Below are 17,435 nucleotides of genomic sequence, written 5' to 3' on the forward strand. Positions count from 1 at the left end.
TCAACAAAATATTCCAGTGTTTGAATCAGGCAAAGCAGATCCTACCTGATCTTTTACTCCAGTATCTGTTTAGGCTTATTCACCTGTATCTGATTCTTGTTGATAGTAAATCAGTCAATGAAAACTCCCTCACAACAAATGAAAGAAGTTGTGACATGGCCTAACACAGTATCTCAGTTTCTGATAAAATCATGTAACTAGGTATAGTTCAATCAATTATACACCTCTAAACTGAAAATCATTAAATACTGAAAGAAGCTGACAAAAGGATAGGCCTGGTTTGGTGAAGTTTTACTTTTTTTTTTTTTTTTTTTTTTTTGGTTGTGTGGAACAATCCATTTTGTAATATCTGAGAAAAGTCTTGCTAGAAGACTTTTACCAGGTACTTTAATCATTTACATTAATGTGTCTTTACTTTGATGCAAAGAAAAAGCATCCCCTTAATACATGCTTTAACAGGTCAGCCTCACTCAACTCCATATTAAATTGTGTCAAAGCAGGATGCCTATGATTCCATATTTTACTTTTCTTTTTCTTTTTTAAGTCCTATATTATACTTTTTCCTCCACAGGAAATTAATTTTGGCCTATGAGTTAGATCCTATATAGTTCATAAATAAAGGACAACGAGTCTCAATCACTCGTTATCACCGGGATTGGTAAGGTTGAGAAAGATAGACTTGCTGGCAGTGTTATGTCCTTGCAAACAGAGCAGTTAAGGGCACTTGATATTTTGCAGGACAGAGATCTTTGGGTATGTCTAGGAGCAAGCCTCCCAGCCCAGATAGACAGACTAAAAATAGCAGTGTGGCGGTTGCGACTTGGGCTCTGAAGCCCACCCCACCTAGGCTTGAGTTGAGAGCCTGAGCACCAGCCAAAGCCACAACGTTCACATTTCTGTTTTTTGTGTACTAGCTAGAGTAACATTAGCACAAATCTGTCTACCTGGGCTGAGGGGCTTGTTTCCAGCTGCAGTGTTGACATACCCTTAGTGATGTCAGGCTAAATGAACAGGAAAAGAAGAAAACTGAAGAGGCTTTTGTCATAAATATAAAGGGAAGGGTAAACCCCTTTAAAATCCCTCCTGGCCAGAGGAAAAATCCTCTCACCTGTAAATGGTTAAGAAGCTAAAGGTAACCTGACCAAAATGACCAATGAGGAGACAAGATACTTTCAAAAGCTGGGAGGAGGGAGAGAAACAAAGGGTCTGTGTCTGTCGGTATGCTGCTTTTGCCGGGAATAGACCAGGAATGGAGTCTTAGAACTTTAGTAAGTAATCTAGCTAGGTATGTGTTAGATTATGATTTCTTTAAATGGCTGAGAAAAGAACTGTGCTGAATAGAATGACTATTCCTGTCTGTGTGTCTTTTTTGTAATTTAAGGTTTTGCCTAGAGGGATTGTCTATGTTTTGAATCTAATTACCCTGTAAGGTATCTACCATCCTGATTTTACAGAGGTGATTTCTTTACTTCAATTAAAAGTCTTCTTGTAAGAAAACTGAATGCTTTTTCATTGTTCTCAGATCCAAGGGTTTGGGTCTGTGGTCACCTGTGGTCACAAGCAAATTGGTGAGGATTTTTACCAAACCTTCCCCAGGAAGTGAGGTGCAAGGGTTGGGAGGATTTTTGGGGGAAAGACGTGTCCAAACTACGTTTCCCAGTAAACCCAGTTAGAGTTTGGTGGTGGCAGTGGAGATCCAGGGACAAAGGATAAAATTAATTTGTACCTTGGGGAAGTTTTAACCTAAGCTGGTGAAAGTAAGTTTAGGAGGTTTTCATGCAGGTCCCCACATCTGTACCCTAGAGTTCAGGGTAGGGGAGGAACCTTGACAGCTTTCCTCACAAAGTTGGCTGAAAACCACTGAAATGGGGAATTTTATCCTTCTGAGTTCTTTTGTTATGTAACAGGGATTATACTTCCTATGATCTGGTATTCCTTTAGGTGGCGGCTGCTGTATAAATAATGCCTTAGAGGAGCGATGATGTGGGCAGGATGCGTGAGGGCAGACTCAAAGAGGTTGGAAAGCACCTGCATTTTTTTCAGATTCACTGAAGCACATCTCTTCTCTGACCCTTTCTGTAACTTGTGTCTACGCAAGTGTATGATTAATATTAGGGTTATGATATTTTGGAAGAATTCCAGTTTAAGAAAGGACTAAGTATTCCAATTAATTTTACCAGCTATCTCATTTCAACATGTCTAATACAACCATGATTTCAGATGCCTGACTTTAATCTATTCTAGGGTGGCAAAGTGGTTTCTTTTTTGCACCCTATTTTAAAAAAATGAGATCTTTATACACAATTAATATGTTAAAAAGATATTTCCTACTGAATGTATTTTAACATCGTTCTAATGGCATTGGCAAAAACCTTTTTCTAATCAGTCTTCGATGACAACATGCTCATGGCATTCTGATAGTATCTTCTGATGAATGTAACTCCCTCCTAGCAGGCATGGAGATAACTTTACATAGCTGGAGGCTTGCTCTCTCCATTGTTTGCATTTTCCCTCAGAAGTTTCTCTTTTTACTCCAAGACCAATTATTCTTTTCCAAACCCTTCATTCCCCTGGAGTCTGCCTTTCTTTTGGGCTTCTTCTCCCTTCACTAATTCCCCTCCTGCTCTCTTTCCGATATACTTTGTGCCAAATTTTGCTGTCACACCACTCTAAATCTGAAGTAACTCCTTAGGGGATTTATACTGGAATGACTGAAAGCAAAGATGGTCATCTAATTATCACACTTCCACTTTTCTGTTTTATCTGTCCCTCATCATTAATATGGTTAGATAGAGATCTCCCAACTACTCCTCTTCTAAAATCTGCCTCTCTCTTCCCTCTACCACCTTCCCTCTCTGTCTTGCTCCTACATTGTCTTCTCTTTTCTCCCTCCTCCTCCTCTATATTTCTAATCCCTGCCCCTCCACTCTTCATTTTTCTTCAATAGCCTCCTTTTTCCTTCCTTGTCACTCAGCCAGCTATGGATATTACCTGCACTTCCAAATGACCTCCATTGTGGTGTGATGGACCTGGCACTCCAATCTGTGCTGTAGCTGGAAGTGATTCTGAACAGTACCGCTATACACAGATGTGGTCTAAATAGCAGCACTATACTTCTCCATATTGCCTTCAAAGTCCCTCCAACTTTCCCAAACCCATTAGCAGAGAGCATTGTTCCTGCCCATTTCTGTATACTGATGCCTTCTGTGATCCATAGAAAGGCCCATCAGCTACTGATGCCTTTGAAAGTGATAAATCAATGCTTTTTGTAGGAAAAATGGTTTAAATACTGTATGGAACTTTAACCAAACATTGAATTGCCTTAAAAGACCCATACAATTGCAATATTTGGGTTGTTGATTCTGCAGGGGAATATGTACATCTGAACAAAAACATTTTTATTGACATTTTAAAAAGAAAAAACACTTATTTCTATTATTATTAGGTATGCAAATTTTTAATTGATTTTTGTGCGAACCTAAATCAGACCTAAAGTATTGTCAGTGACTGTTCAATTTCTTGGTACTTGGTATTGATAAGAAAGATAATCAGGGTTCTTATACACGTATGAACCGCAAGAAAGATGCTGCTGGAATAGCTTCTGCATTCCAAATTGTTTAGAAAATACCCAGGTGGGGTAAGTATTCTGTAAGGCAGCACTTACAAAGTACAGTTAATAGCTGAGTACTACATAATGGGGCCATATGTTATCAAGAATAAGGTCAGCATTATTTTTTGCAAAGTGACTGTACTGAGCAAACTGTGTATGATTAAACTTCCGTCATCCCATGTGTTTGTACATTAGCTCATAGTACAAAAAAGGAAATTTGATAAGATGTATTAGATCATTGAATTCTTTTCCCTTTAAGGACTGGGTGAGTTCTGTGGTAGAGTATGAATCAAATATTACTAAACTGACAACATTTGAGTTCAGAAAAAAAATCCCAGAGCAGGGATATATAGATTTATCTGGACAGATTAATCACTAATGTGGTTTAATATTTCATTTAATAAAACCACTTAAATTCTAGGCTTTCACAGAAAAAAACCTCGGACAGTGATAAAAATGGCATTCTATAATTCAAATGTTTTAAAAAATAAAAATAAAGAAATGCTCCAAGACTGAAAATCTAGTAAGAATTAGCATTTATATAAAACTTTTAATCTTCACAGACTGTCCAAACACAATGTAATTTATAGGGCTAGCAAAAAAAAAGATATTTTTTCTGCAGGAAAATTTTTAAAAAATCTTTCCCCCCCACATAATGTTCTGGGTTTTTTTTGGTTTTTTTTTGTTAGCGGAAGGGGGTGGAGGGTGTCAGGGAATTTGATGAAAAAGCAAAACCTGAACTTTTTTGTTTGTTTTCTCAAGTTGACCCAAAACAAAAATTTTTATTTAAAATTAAACAAATAGTAATTTTGGTTTTGTTTCCTGGTGTTTAAAAACATATTTTTAAAAAAACAGAAACAAAAATTTGACAATTTTTTTTTTTAAAAAAACCTCTTTTGGTCAAAAATAATTTTCAGTGAAAAAACTGAACCAGCCCTGCTAATGAAATTTCATCACACTCCTGTGAAATAAGATGGAAAGTGCACAGAATGGCACAGTAGCCTTATTTATTCTAGCTTTTCTCTCCTAAGATTTTCCACTGTGGCAACTGCACTGGTGGGAGCACTGGTGTAGAGAAAACTCCGTAGATTTAGACACCTTTGTGGCTAAAACAATGATGGCACTGTCCCAGGAGTAGCAATGATAGACTACTTTAGGGTGGAAACAACTAGTTCAGACAGAGTCAGAGGTTAAATAACTTGATCAAGGCACTACAGTGGGTGGAACTGGCATCAGGACATAAGAATTCCTGATTCCCAGCCCCATAAGTTATTCCTTTAGCCCTTCAGCTGCTACACAAGTCTCTTATATCCACAAACATGACCACATAAATGCAGAGTAACCTGTTGAAAACAGCTACTCATAAGACCAATAAAAACCAGTTGCTTACCAGAGGTGACTTTCTAATAAAGCTGGAACAGAACTGCTCATCAGGATACTTTAGGGCAGTAAGTTGTCTAATAAAGTTGGGCACTAGTTAGGTTTTGTTGCTGTTGAAGAACTTGATTTATACTACAAGTGAGAGCTGTAACAAAGGTTATATAATATGCTGTTGTGGCATTATCCAAAGACCATTGAAGTCCATGGCATTGCTCCTGTTGACTTCAGTGAGCTTTGAATCAGGCACTGAGGAGATATTTAGTTTAAAAACATTAAAGTTGGGTTGTAATCTTGAAAATTTGAATATTTACCGGCTACACAGCAGCATCCAAGTGAACAATTGCAATAAGTATAGATCTTTCATTAGATAATTTGTCCAATAATTCTAAAATCAAGAGCCTTTTAGATGTCTGGCTTGGAATATTAACCAGACATTTAAGCCCCAGCTATAAACTAATTAAAGCTTTCCTATAAATTATATATCATCTACAGGATTTCCTTGCTTGTCAGTACCTAACAGAATTGGTGTGGTTTAGTGTCCACAAGTCTTTTAGCAGGCTATTGTTTCCCTTAACATCAGTTCTGTGTTTTGGCCTGAGGTATTGCTAAGACATAAGAGGCTATAAATTACCCTTATTACCTTAATCATTACAAGATTGCTGAATAAGCTTCATTCCATCATATAGGAATCACATTCCAGCAGCTGCTCCAGGCCTTTAAGATTTGCTGCTGCTTAGAAGGAATAAGGGTCTGAGTCAATCGATATACAAAGCATTATGATTGCACAGAGTATCATATGTGCAACAAAGACCCTTGCATATAATTAAGGCTGTGATTGTGTCTCTGAGGAATTTACACATCTAAAAAGTGAATTAATACAGTAATGGGATCCTTCAATGTATTTTTATTTCAAATAGCACATGGAAATCACAGCAATAAAGCATTTTTTTATATATTTCACCTGAATATATTTCTGTTTCCAGTATTTCACTCTCCATTTTACTTGAGCGTTTGGAATTGTGCTCAAATTGACAGTGTTGGAAAACTTGAAATAGTTTTGCAGACTGCCTAACTATGGAACTCTGCCAATATGTTACTTATGAGAGTGAGAACAAAAAGACCTTGGACTGCTACAACCAACCAGTCCAAAGAACAGTCTCTTTGCCAACCTCTTTGAACATGGAAACAAGCTGGTAATTATTGAGGTTGCAATTTTCAAGCTGATAGGCAGTTTTAACATGTTAGATTAATAGTTAATTTTGGTATGTTATACTCACCCCAGGACACTGCTGTCAATTAGTAATATAACTCAGTTAATCATAGCAGCATTCTGCGCACACACACATACAAAGCATGGATTTGGAAAGTGGAATCTGCTGGGTTTGAGCAATTTCGGTGATAATGGTGATGCCATCTCTTCTTAGAAAGCAATCGGATACAATTTGAAATGACTCTCAGTTTGAGTTATGTTCTTTTAATTTTTTTAAAGATACAATTATTGAAGCAAGCATTTTGCCTTCAGGTCTGTCCTTGTGAGGCAGAAAATCCAATCAGCAATGCAGACATTCAACTACAATAGTTGAGAAACACTAATTGTACAGTAACATTGGGTTGAGTGAAGGAGGACGTGTTACAGGGAGAACAGTGTATACATCACAGCACACTGGGACCAAATTCTTCAGCAATGATCCTTATATTGTACAGCAACATTAATCCATTCTGTCACAATTAAATATCCCTCGCCCCACACCAACCCAACTATGGTTCCTAGATGCAAATCACAGACAATTCATCATTGATTATTTTCAATATATATATATATTTTTTGTTATGCTCTTCAGGCTGCCTAGTTCCAGCCCCCAGACCTTGATTCCCATAGTGTTGTTCAGGTGGCCCAGTTCAGAACCACCTTTCTCCAGTGTGTGGAAAAAAAGGGAGAGCTTGTAAGTGGCCACAGCCGCTAATATCCCAGGACCTCTGCTGCTACACTGTATGTCCCTGCAGCCCTACTCATCAGTCTATACTTCTGGGACCTGCGGCTGCCTGGCATGTGTTATAATCTGACCGATACCCTCTTGAAGGGAAAGTCAGAGAACAAGTGGCAGCTGTAGGCAGGTTCCCAGTAGGGCAGGGAGACAGGGGGTGGGAGAAAAGTAAATTCCCATGGCTTCCTGAAAAAATAAAGGCCAAACTCTGTGGCTGGGGAATCAGAGGGCCCTGACTGAGATGCATGGGGCTCTTCATCCCTCTGAGCTACTGTTTCAGGCTCTGCAGACTCAGACTCACTGCATCAGTTTACCCTCAGTTCAAATTTATGTTCTTTCTGCAACCATAAGAGCTACAACCAATTTTTAAAAAAACGTAAAAGAAAGAAAGCTAAGATTTTGGACTGAAGCTGTGCAGCAAGAGGCAAATTCTGATTGTAGGATATACATACACATAGTTACAGCACATGACTGGAACTGGTGATCTACAGGGTCTATTCCTAGTTCAGGCACTAACTTGGCTTGTGACCTCAGGCAAGTAATTTAAACTTTTTGCCTCAGTTTCCCCATTTGCAAAAAAAGGATTAATTATCCTAACTCATATGGGGCTGTTAGACTAATGTCATTAATGGTTGTAAAGTGCTTTCTGTTCTTTAGAGGAAGGGCACTATGCCTGTCTTTCTATTGCTAATGGACCCCTGATCACAGAATTATGTACAGAGCATCTGAGTTATGTAATGCAAATTATTTTGCTATTTTCACTACTTTCAAACCCGGCTGAGATTCATTCAGTCTTTCGCGCACAATTGTCAAAGAGAAACATCCTAAATCTATAGACTTATTTCAGTTTCAAGTAATTTATAAAAATCTTTACATGCAAATGTCTGGATTTAAATTTCATTTTCTCTGGCATAATAGAATTTTGAAGCATTGCTGCAGGCAGGATTTTGCCCTGGCTATTCTACCTCATCAGCGATTTTCAAAATCCCAAACACAATCCTCACAGGTATATGGACAGCATTAAATTAATAAATTCAGATTCCAAGGACTATTGCTTAAGTGTATCACCAATATGTTGTTGGCAGATGTACCTCCCTGTAGGTTTGAATTAGTTTTAGGAATATTCCTTTACACATAATACAAGGTTTCTTTCCAGGTTCACAGTTCTTTTCCATCTTTCCGCCCACTCCCACTGAAGTCCGTGGTTAAATTCTCATTGACTTCCATGAGATCTGGATTGGGTCTGTCCATTTAGCTAAGAACGCTGCTACTCTTTGGGGAACTGATCGTGCACCATTTAGATCAAAGGCAGCTTTGCCATTCACTTCAATGGGTGCAGAATCAAGCCCTAGTACAGAATAATTGTATTTCTTCAATTTAAAACTTTCATTTTATCTTATTTACAATTATTTCTCCCCACACATCAGTTCTCCTGGGAAATTCTGCCTATTGCACTTAGTCGCATGTTGTTCTGGTCATCTTCTGGGTGCAGAGGGTGGAACACAGCTTACTTTAGACCACACCAACAGTGTCCCTGAGTTACTTGGAAATAGGATTGTGTTTCTTGCTGTGGTTGTAGGCATATCTGTTCAGTTTAATTTGTAGTATAACTATCTCCTCTTTTGTAATATGCTGAGCCAAATTCTTCCCTTATGTAACTGTTTTGAAGTCAAACAACTTAGAGCAGGACTAAGTTTGCCCATTTATTTTAAACACAGCCATAATACAAACCCACTAAACTCTGGATCTTTCAGCATGTTAAAGGATTTTCCACGTTCCTCGAAACTGCACCACATGATGAGAACTATGGCGCATATTAATTTCTTTAAGCTATTAGGAATATACTTACGATTCCTTATTACTATGAACTATGCATATAAATTATGTTTGAACTGCAGTAAGCATCTGGCTTAATGCTATGTATTGATCGAAACACTGATTTAGTGCACAGGCATGGAAATTGTTTCTGCCCATCATTGATTATGGGAATATTACATACCGTATCATATGGTGCCATCTTCTGTGCAGCAGAAACTATACTGTATATGTAAAATTATGTTGGAATTGTTTTATCTGGGTGGTTTTTCCATTCATTGCACAATCCAGCTAATTGGTTGACTGATCAGTTTCTTTCTTTTTTTTGCAATACAGTATATACTACACTAAGGGCAGTATTTGTTTAGCGTGTAGTACCAGATTACCCTCTGTTTTATATCAGTCCAAAGTAGCAATTCTCTTCCCATTTCAATATTACAACAGTTAAAGAATTTCTGAAATGTTTTGTCTGGTATTGTTTATTATAATCTTCTCCAGATAAAGTCTACTTTGCTTTATCAAGTACTTTTGAGGCCAATGAACTGAGCAAATTTTAAATTAAATTAGAGAGCCAACATAGTGACTCCATAGTTAAATTGTGCAAAGGGTACTTGAGGAGCAGTTTTGGGGAAGAGTGAAGGGAAAGAGGGCAAATTAAAGGCTACACAAAGGAAATGCACATGTAAGCTAATATCTGTAGGTGGAGGTAAAAAACCAAAACTGGTTGTGACACTACAGTTCTCACAGTGAGCTTCTTAACTGAGTACAGAGGAAAGTAACTGGAGTTGAGGAAGACAGTGTGGGGCTAGCGGTCTGAGACACAGATAGGCGCAGCCTCATTCTGAGACCAAGGCCAAAATATCTGCGAGTGACTGCAATTCGGACTTGTCTTGTGCTAGGAAGCGAAGAACCAATAGTGCAAAACTGAAACAACCCTAGACTTTAGACTTACAACAGGCATTGAGTTGTTTTCATTTAATGTGGTAAATCTCTAACCCAGTAAACTTGGGTAGTTTTTTCTCTTTTACAATAATTACAATTGCACTATAATAAAATAAAAGCCGGCAATTTATGCCATCAAATAAACCAGTGGCTTTAACCAGTGATAAGCTGCCAAAATCTTAACAACAGGTTCCCTCCTCACCCCATGAGGGGGTCACTGCCCACCCCTGCCCCCCAGGATTCCTGCCGCATCCAACCCCCACGCGTTTCTTGATCCCCCCACCCCCAAGGACCCCTGCCCCATCCACTCCCCTCTCCTGTCACCTGACTGCCCCCAGAACCGGGCAGGAGGGTCTTGTGGGCCACCGTAGTGGGTGCCCACCCCACCCTTAAGAGCCAGAGGCACCTGCCGGGGGGGCGAGGTGGGGAGTCCCGGCGGTGCTTACCTGGGGCAGCTCCCAGGAAGCATCCGGCAGGTCCCTCTGGCTCCTAGGAGCGGGGGAGCATAGCTGGGGGGGGAACAGGGGGAGCAGCCGCTCCCCCACTGATCATATCAAAAGTGGTGCCTTAGGCGCCGACTCCCTGGGTGCTCCAGGGCTGGTACACCCACGGGGAAAATTGGTAGGTGCAGAGCCCCCACCGGCAGCTCCCATCCCACGCCCAGCTCCAGCTCGCGTCCACCTCCTCCCCTGAACACACCGCGCCCCTCCCGGCTTCCTGCGAATCAGCTGTTCGGCGGGAAGCCGGGGAGGGCTGAGAAGCAGGCGGCGGCTTCCCACTCAGGCCTAGGGTGGCGGAGATGAGCTGGGGTGAAGAACGGTTCCCCTGCGCGCGTCCCCCTGCCCCGGGTTACCTGCTGCGGTGTGGGCAGCCCTCCTGGCACCCCACCCTGCCCCAGCTCACCTCCGCCTCCCTGGACCTGAGCGGGAAGCCACCGCTTGCTTCTCAGCCTGCCCCGGCTTGCTGTGTAAACAGCTGATTTGCGGGAAGCCTGGGGGAAGGGGGAGGGCGGAGAAGCAGGGCAGGGTGGCGCATTCAGGGGAGGAGGCGGAGGTGAGCTGGGGCCGCGGATGGGGCGGGGAGCTGCCGGCGGGTGCTCTGCACCCACCTTGGGTGCTCCTCGCGGAACAACCAGTTCTAAAACAGCTTCTAAATTTAACAACCGGTTCTAGCAAACCAGTGCGAACCAGCTCCAGCTCACCACTGGCTTTAACTACCCCTCAGTATTTCTTTTCCCTACTATGGATGCAAAATTTACTAGGTTATTTTATGACTTATGTGAAATATCAGCAGGGCTGATCCTATTCATTCCTGCATATTTAGAAGCTGCAGCGAGATACTTGAGAAATTCAGGGCAATCTCCTCTCTTTAAGTCATTTCAGTCCACTATGGCAGTATAATTAAGTTGCATAATGCACAATAGACTATTTTTAATGTGAAAATCCTGTCAAGCTTCTATTCCAATATGGCCATTTTGTGATAGAGTGAAGTAAACGACTTGGAAAATACCAGCCATGGCTGGCTAGCTGATTTATAATATCTGTATCATGAAATGTCTCTGGTTGACTCAAGATATTTAATCTGTTTAATATGGACCCATTGTAATGTGTTCAATGATTGCATTTTATTGTTACTTTTTAACTAAAATGGCATCACCAATAAACAGTATACAATCTTTTTCAGCTGTATTTTTAAAGTCATCCATAAAAGAAGACATCATTCCCCATAATTCAAACAAACATACTTGACACCTCAGAGTAAAAAAAACCCCTTAAATAGGAAATAACTTTCATACCCCGTTATGTCACGTAATATAGATATGCTTCAGCTTGACATTGGTCAATTGGATTAAACAGGTAAACACTAGAGAATTTAACAAAATCATCTTAAACATATAAGTTTGCTACAGTGTTCAGAATGTATTCATTAAAAACCAGGCTCTGATTTCACCAAAAATATTTTAAAGATAATATACAAACACATAGTTGGGCATTATTCACTTAAAAAATACAAGTGCATGAGTTTTGGTTTATTTCTCATTTGTATTGTTTTGGCATCTGGAGAGACATTACCCTACATGTCTGACTCCAAACAGAAATCACACAGAGTGGTACATGGTAAGTGTGTGGAATTAAGGTAAATTCTAAAAGAATATGTTCATATTTTGTGCCCTATGTATAAAAGGGTACTAATGGAAGTTATGTGTATTGAGGGCCTGATCTCACTCCAATGAAGTCTTTCCATTGACTTCAGTGAGGACTGAGTTGCACCCAGAGAGACTCACTCTCTCAGTAGAATTTACCAGCAAGTATGTATAACACCGCTTTCTGTGCACAGAAGAATACAAGTTTTTGAGTATACAAACACAAAGCATTTTGGAGAAATTTGTTTTTTCATCTCACAGCAGAAGGAATGTGTGTGTAGTAGAAGAGATGTGGCTCAGAAACACTCATTTGAGTATGTAAGATGCACAAAAGCAATATGGCACACAAAAGGTGGGATTATATGTCTACTGCTTCCTTTCTTCAACAGTGATCCGATTTACTAACAGGTGATAGAATGCCTGAACTTTCAGAGGTTTAAACATGGAGAGAGCTAAGCACAATTCAAGCAAGTCCTTGTTTAATGTGCAAGATGCAGTGTCAAGTACGGTATTCCTTTCTCAAGAATAGAGTGAACAGCACAACATGTGCAAGTTCTGCCAGACTGTGGCCCTTAAAAATTACACAGATCTGCATTTAGCAATTTAGGGTAAGGACAACTTTTGACCCTATTGTACCTACCACAGTTTTTTAAACGAGCAATTCTATTGGGGAAGTACCCAGTATAAGCTTGGTCCTTTGTGGCTGACAGCTGTACAAGTAGAGCTATACAAAACTTCCTTATGAAATTTGCAGCCAATCAAACCTTTGGATATCAACCTGAAATTTTGCAGCTTCTCTTCAAGTTTTGCAATCCTTCTTCAACTGTGGGATGAGTTTTAAGTAAGCCTGTGCTAAACAGTGGTCTGGATGGAAACCATGAAAAACTCAGTGGTTTCAGTGGATTTCACACATAGTACATATTAACATATACAGTGTGTGTATATCATATCAGGTGTGTGTCTGATAAAAGGGAACATATGGTAAAGTTTGCATTTTTAATTAAGAACAGGCAAATGTATGTAGATTGCTGCCATATGGGCCATTAATGTCCAAAACCAGACCAAACTTGTGCAACAGTATTTTTGGGAATGCTTCTTAATGACCTAGGAGCCATTATATTTGTTTTGGCTTGAGCACTAGTCAAAGGTGTGGTTAACATTCAAAACAAATGTCACTTATGTGCAGGAAAAGGACATTTGCAGAATCACAGACTTGATACATTACATGGTGTGTTGCACTTTTTTCTGACCTAACAGCGTAAACCTTGCGTAAATAATGCCGAGTGCTTTTATGAGTCTGACCCATACTGTCAGTAGTTTTAAGTAATAGATATGTGCATATATAAATTTTACTTTAATATTAAATTTCCATATCAACTTACAAATGTAGTTTCATTCATTTTAAAGTCACAAATAATTTCCTCTTTAAAAAAACCTCTAAGAAATGTAAACAGAATAATATCATAAAATGTTTTTTTCCTTTGTTACTTTTAAATTTTAAAATGTGAATGCAAACCAATGTGCTGTGATAGGTGTAATGTAATATCTTAAGGGACTTATAATAAAATATAATTAGTAGGAATTTTATGTCGTATTCCCTAAATGGTTTGTAATGTGTGCAAAAAGCTCTGGTGATTTATTTTCTGGGATTACTCTGAGTGCAAATATAATTTAACTGAAATATTTTTTTATTTTTATTTTTTAATATTAGAAAATAAGGCAAGTCCATTTCTGAAAAAGGTGCTGCACTTCTGGGCTAAACATACCTTCTAGGTCACTACATAAATGTGACAACTATGAAAATTATCAATAATAAAAACATTAAAAATAGCTGCAATTTCATATCGACTGAAAAGCTATCAAAAGACAAAGTGACCCAGCATTCATTTCAGAAAATATTTTTAGACTTCATAAATACAAGCACCCGGTATTTACATAAATTATCTTTTCAACTAGTTTTCCTTTGAAACACACTTTTGTTTCTAACAGATATGTCCGTTAAATTATAGAAATGTTTCAAACATGAAAAAAGGACTGTGTAGCAAAATAGAAATATCAGATCATGTTACTTTTTTGGATTTGCTTTTTGCTAGGATTTGGTTTTTAAATATCTGCAATCTGCTACTACAGAGCTTTTTCAAAAACACAATGCCAGGAAATGAAGAACTCTGTACTTGTAACAATTAGTGCTACAGTATAACGAATCCATTGTGGGTTTTAGGTTAAGTTCACATGTGTTCTAATGATTATTTTCAACATTTCTGCCTTTAAATCCTAGTAAATTGTTTATCTTACTTTTGAGCTTCAGTACATTGTTTCACGATGGTATAAATCAGAAATATAGCCATTACAGACCTAATTTCTTTACATTTTGACTATTTTACATTGAGCACCTTTTTACAACTGTGAATTTACTACTTTAAAATTTTAAAAAATTTAGACTCATCAATACAAAGCCAGTGTTTGCTTATGCAAAATGGAATGTAATTCTTACTGCCTCTTACTGAAACAGTGGAGACAATTATGTTTTATATTTTTTTCTAAAATACACACACAACTCTTTACTTTGTTACCAGAAGGAAACTAGACACAGTCGTATTATTTTTACAGCATACATTTCACTAGGTTTGCGTCATGTTTGTGTTGAGAAATGTAATGATGTGTAAAAATCCTGCTCCCTTTTAATTCTATGGGAATTTTCCCATTTGACTTCAATGAGAACCTAAAATAAAAGCCTGCAATTTAAACCAGTGGCTTTAACTACCCCTCGGTATTTCTTTTCCCTACTATGGATGCAAAATTTACTAGGTTATTTTATGACTTATGTGAAATATCAGCAGGGCTGATCCTATTCATTCCTGCATATTTAGAAGCTCAATGCCTTTTCTTGTAATGAAATTCAATACTGTAAGAATTTAGCCCAGACCAGTCAGTAATCTTGAAAGTCTTTAAGCCAGCAAAGCATAAAGAAGCTACTGTATAAAGACTTTTGGTTCAAAAGAGTAGTGCAAAGTTATACTGCTTCCAAATATGACTGCTCCACTTTTTCTGTGATTAACAACTGGTGCACAGAAAATAGAGTGCCTACCCTACTTTTCAAACACTGTTTATAACATAGAAAAAAGGTGTCCAATATCCTCAGGGAATAATAATGTCCATAAAAATATAACCCACGTGGTGGCAAAACTGAATCAATTGCAGAGCATATCTCTACTTTTTTATACCATTTCCTGTTATGTGGAATGTCCACATTCCATGCTCACTTCCATTCATGATGACATAAAAACAATAACCCTTGAGTCCTTGGTAGAGGTTAAAGTCAACGCCCAGCAAGGCCGCATGTTCAGGTTCAGGCTGGGGAGGTAAGGGTAGTTGGACTGTAGTTTCCCATTAAATGGTAGAATGTAAGCAGTCTCAGCTACTAAGCTCACCTGAGGTGCTAAGTGTAGGGGCTTGTATTTAAATTAGAATGGGAGGCACCTCCTTGGAAGGTCAGGCTGCTACAATGATTGTGGTCACTGCTGCTTAGTGTTGAAGGGTAAAAAACAAAATTTTTTATCTGCTTACTCTCCAGCACAAAGATCCAACTGTAAAGGAGGGTATTTTACCTGAGAAACAAAGGGAAAACTTAGAAAGAGGCAGTCCTGAACAGCTGCATAATGTAGTTTGTCTCTAAAAGCTAAACAAAGGCATTTTAGAATAATTACAATATGATAATTATTTTTCCTTAAAAATATGTGCATAAAGTATATATTTTATAAGTGCATAATTAGAAAATACTTCTTTTAAATATAGTTAAAAACATATTATGCAATTGATACGGTTTAACATTGGTACAATCCCATGTTTTTATCAATAAGTAGTTTTATATCATCAAACCACGGAAACCTTAGATTTATGGTAAGTTTAACTGCAACCAAAGTAGCTAAATCCATCAAGCTTTAACTTGAGATAAGATTGTAAGTAACTTGATTGGGGCTATACACTGCTTTCTCATGCTTACAAAATAGGTCTCCTATGATGTGTGCAATATCAGCTCATATCTGAATTCATTAATATGCAAATTTTTGTTCATTTTTCCTTTAATGTCCAAATTGGAATCATGCCTCCCTTCTGTGACCTGATCTTGTTCGTTGCTGCATTTTTTCAGCAAGTTTCTATTTTCTAATTCTGCTCCTTATAGAATATTTTCCTAGAAGTCTCAACTCTCTTCAAGATAGTTGCTACCTTAAAAATGGCAAGTAACACATCAGATAACAAGATAACATAGATCCTTATAGTTTAACACTGTTTACAAATCCTGATAATTGTGTTACTAAAGTACAGTAAGTGGATTTTTTTTTTTTAGCTCTTAAAAGTACATAATGTGTATTTATCTTCTGGTCTGTTCTTCACTAGAATTCATTTAAATTTCATTTCTGATCATTGCCGGTGTCTGTATGTATAACTTTTTTCAATAGATCTGCATTTTAAAGTAAGTAAAACAATTCTCCAATTCTTTGGCTTCAGAGGAATCATATAGCTGTGATAGTTCCATTGTGGCGAGAACGTGACCTTTCCAAAGTTACTCGTCTGTTATCTGTAATAAAAAGAGAGAAAAAACAACACACCATAAGATTTGAAACATGGATATTGCAATGTCAAGAGGTTTTCGAACAGTCCTGAAAACTATTTCAAATAAATATGTAAATAAGTAACTAGAAAACTGGATCAGAGAGGTTTTACACTGCAGCTGCCAGGCTGAGTTCAAGAGTTCTGCAATCAGCAATAAATTACTTACTTGATCAGAGAAGCAGGGTGATAAAAGCATTGGAAGAATCCTGAAGCATACTCCCCTTGGAAATAGCAGATGACAACTAAAATGCTGGGTAAAAGTGTTATTCTACAAAGTGTCTATGTACAGTGACTTTGGAGGAAAGGCAATTCAAATTTCCACTGAGTGTTCAGTACAAATGTGGTGAAAATACACCTCTCGGACAGAACAAGATACACAAAAAATGTAAGGGTTGGAAGATGGTTCACTTGAATTGGGTACACATACTTATATAAATAGAACAGTTAAATCAGCCACTTCCTAAACATTTCCTGATTGTGTGGTGTTAACAACTTTCAGTATGAAATATTACAGAGTAATTATTGCAATGAATATATCCCCGTCACAGGAAGAAATAATCATGGGCTAAAGACAAATGCTTTCAAAGTTGTTTTAAAAGCCAGGAATGTGGCAGAAAACAGACTTTTCTTTTTCGAAACAAGAATGGATTTGTTTCTGTGGATTTCAGAGGCAGCTAGTCTGCTGCACAAAATGCAACTGATATGGATAAAATTCTTGTTTGACAAAGGTGTTCTATTGATTACTTAAGTCCTCAACCAACAAAGCCAGAAATTGGCTGACTGCCTAGATGAGGGAAAGTGTATGGTGTAGATCCCTTGTCCAATCCAATGGAAACTCCTCCACAGTATTTTTGTAGCTCTTGTTGGTGTTTTCGCAGCCTTCCCTTTCCCCGCTTCCATCCTTGCATGGTTAAGATAATGCATCTACACTACCCCTCTTGTGAGG

At 38.3% G+C, this 17,435-nt stretch overlaps 1 protein-coding gene across 1 annotated transcript in view; it reads right to left on the bottom strand.

Annotated features, from left to right (window-relative positions):
- Positions 1 to 15,691: 15,691 nt before the first annotated feature.
- DIAPH2 (diaphanous related formin 2) overlaps positions 15,692 to 17,435 on the bottom strand; it is an 813,565-nt gene continuing 811,821 nt past the window's right edge. The window contains exon 28 of the mRNA XM_084638844.1: positions 15,692 to 16,454. Within this exon, the coding sequence (XP_084494970.1) occupies positions 16,390 to 16,454 (65 nt within the window). The 3' untranslated portion in view covers positions 15,692 to 16,389. The remainder of the gene's footprint in view (positions 16,455 to 17,435) is intronic.

Source organism: Lepidochelys olivacea, assembly GCF_965140295.1.
Source record: "Lepidochelys olivacea isolate rLepOli2 genome assembly, chromosome: 9".
Lineage (NCBI taxonomy): Eukaryota > Metazoa > Chordata > Testudines > Cheloniidae > Lepidochelys > Lepidochelys olivacea.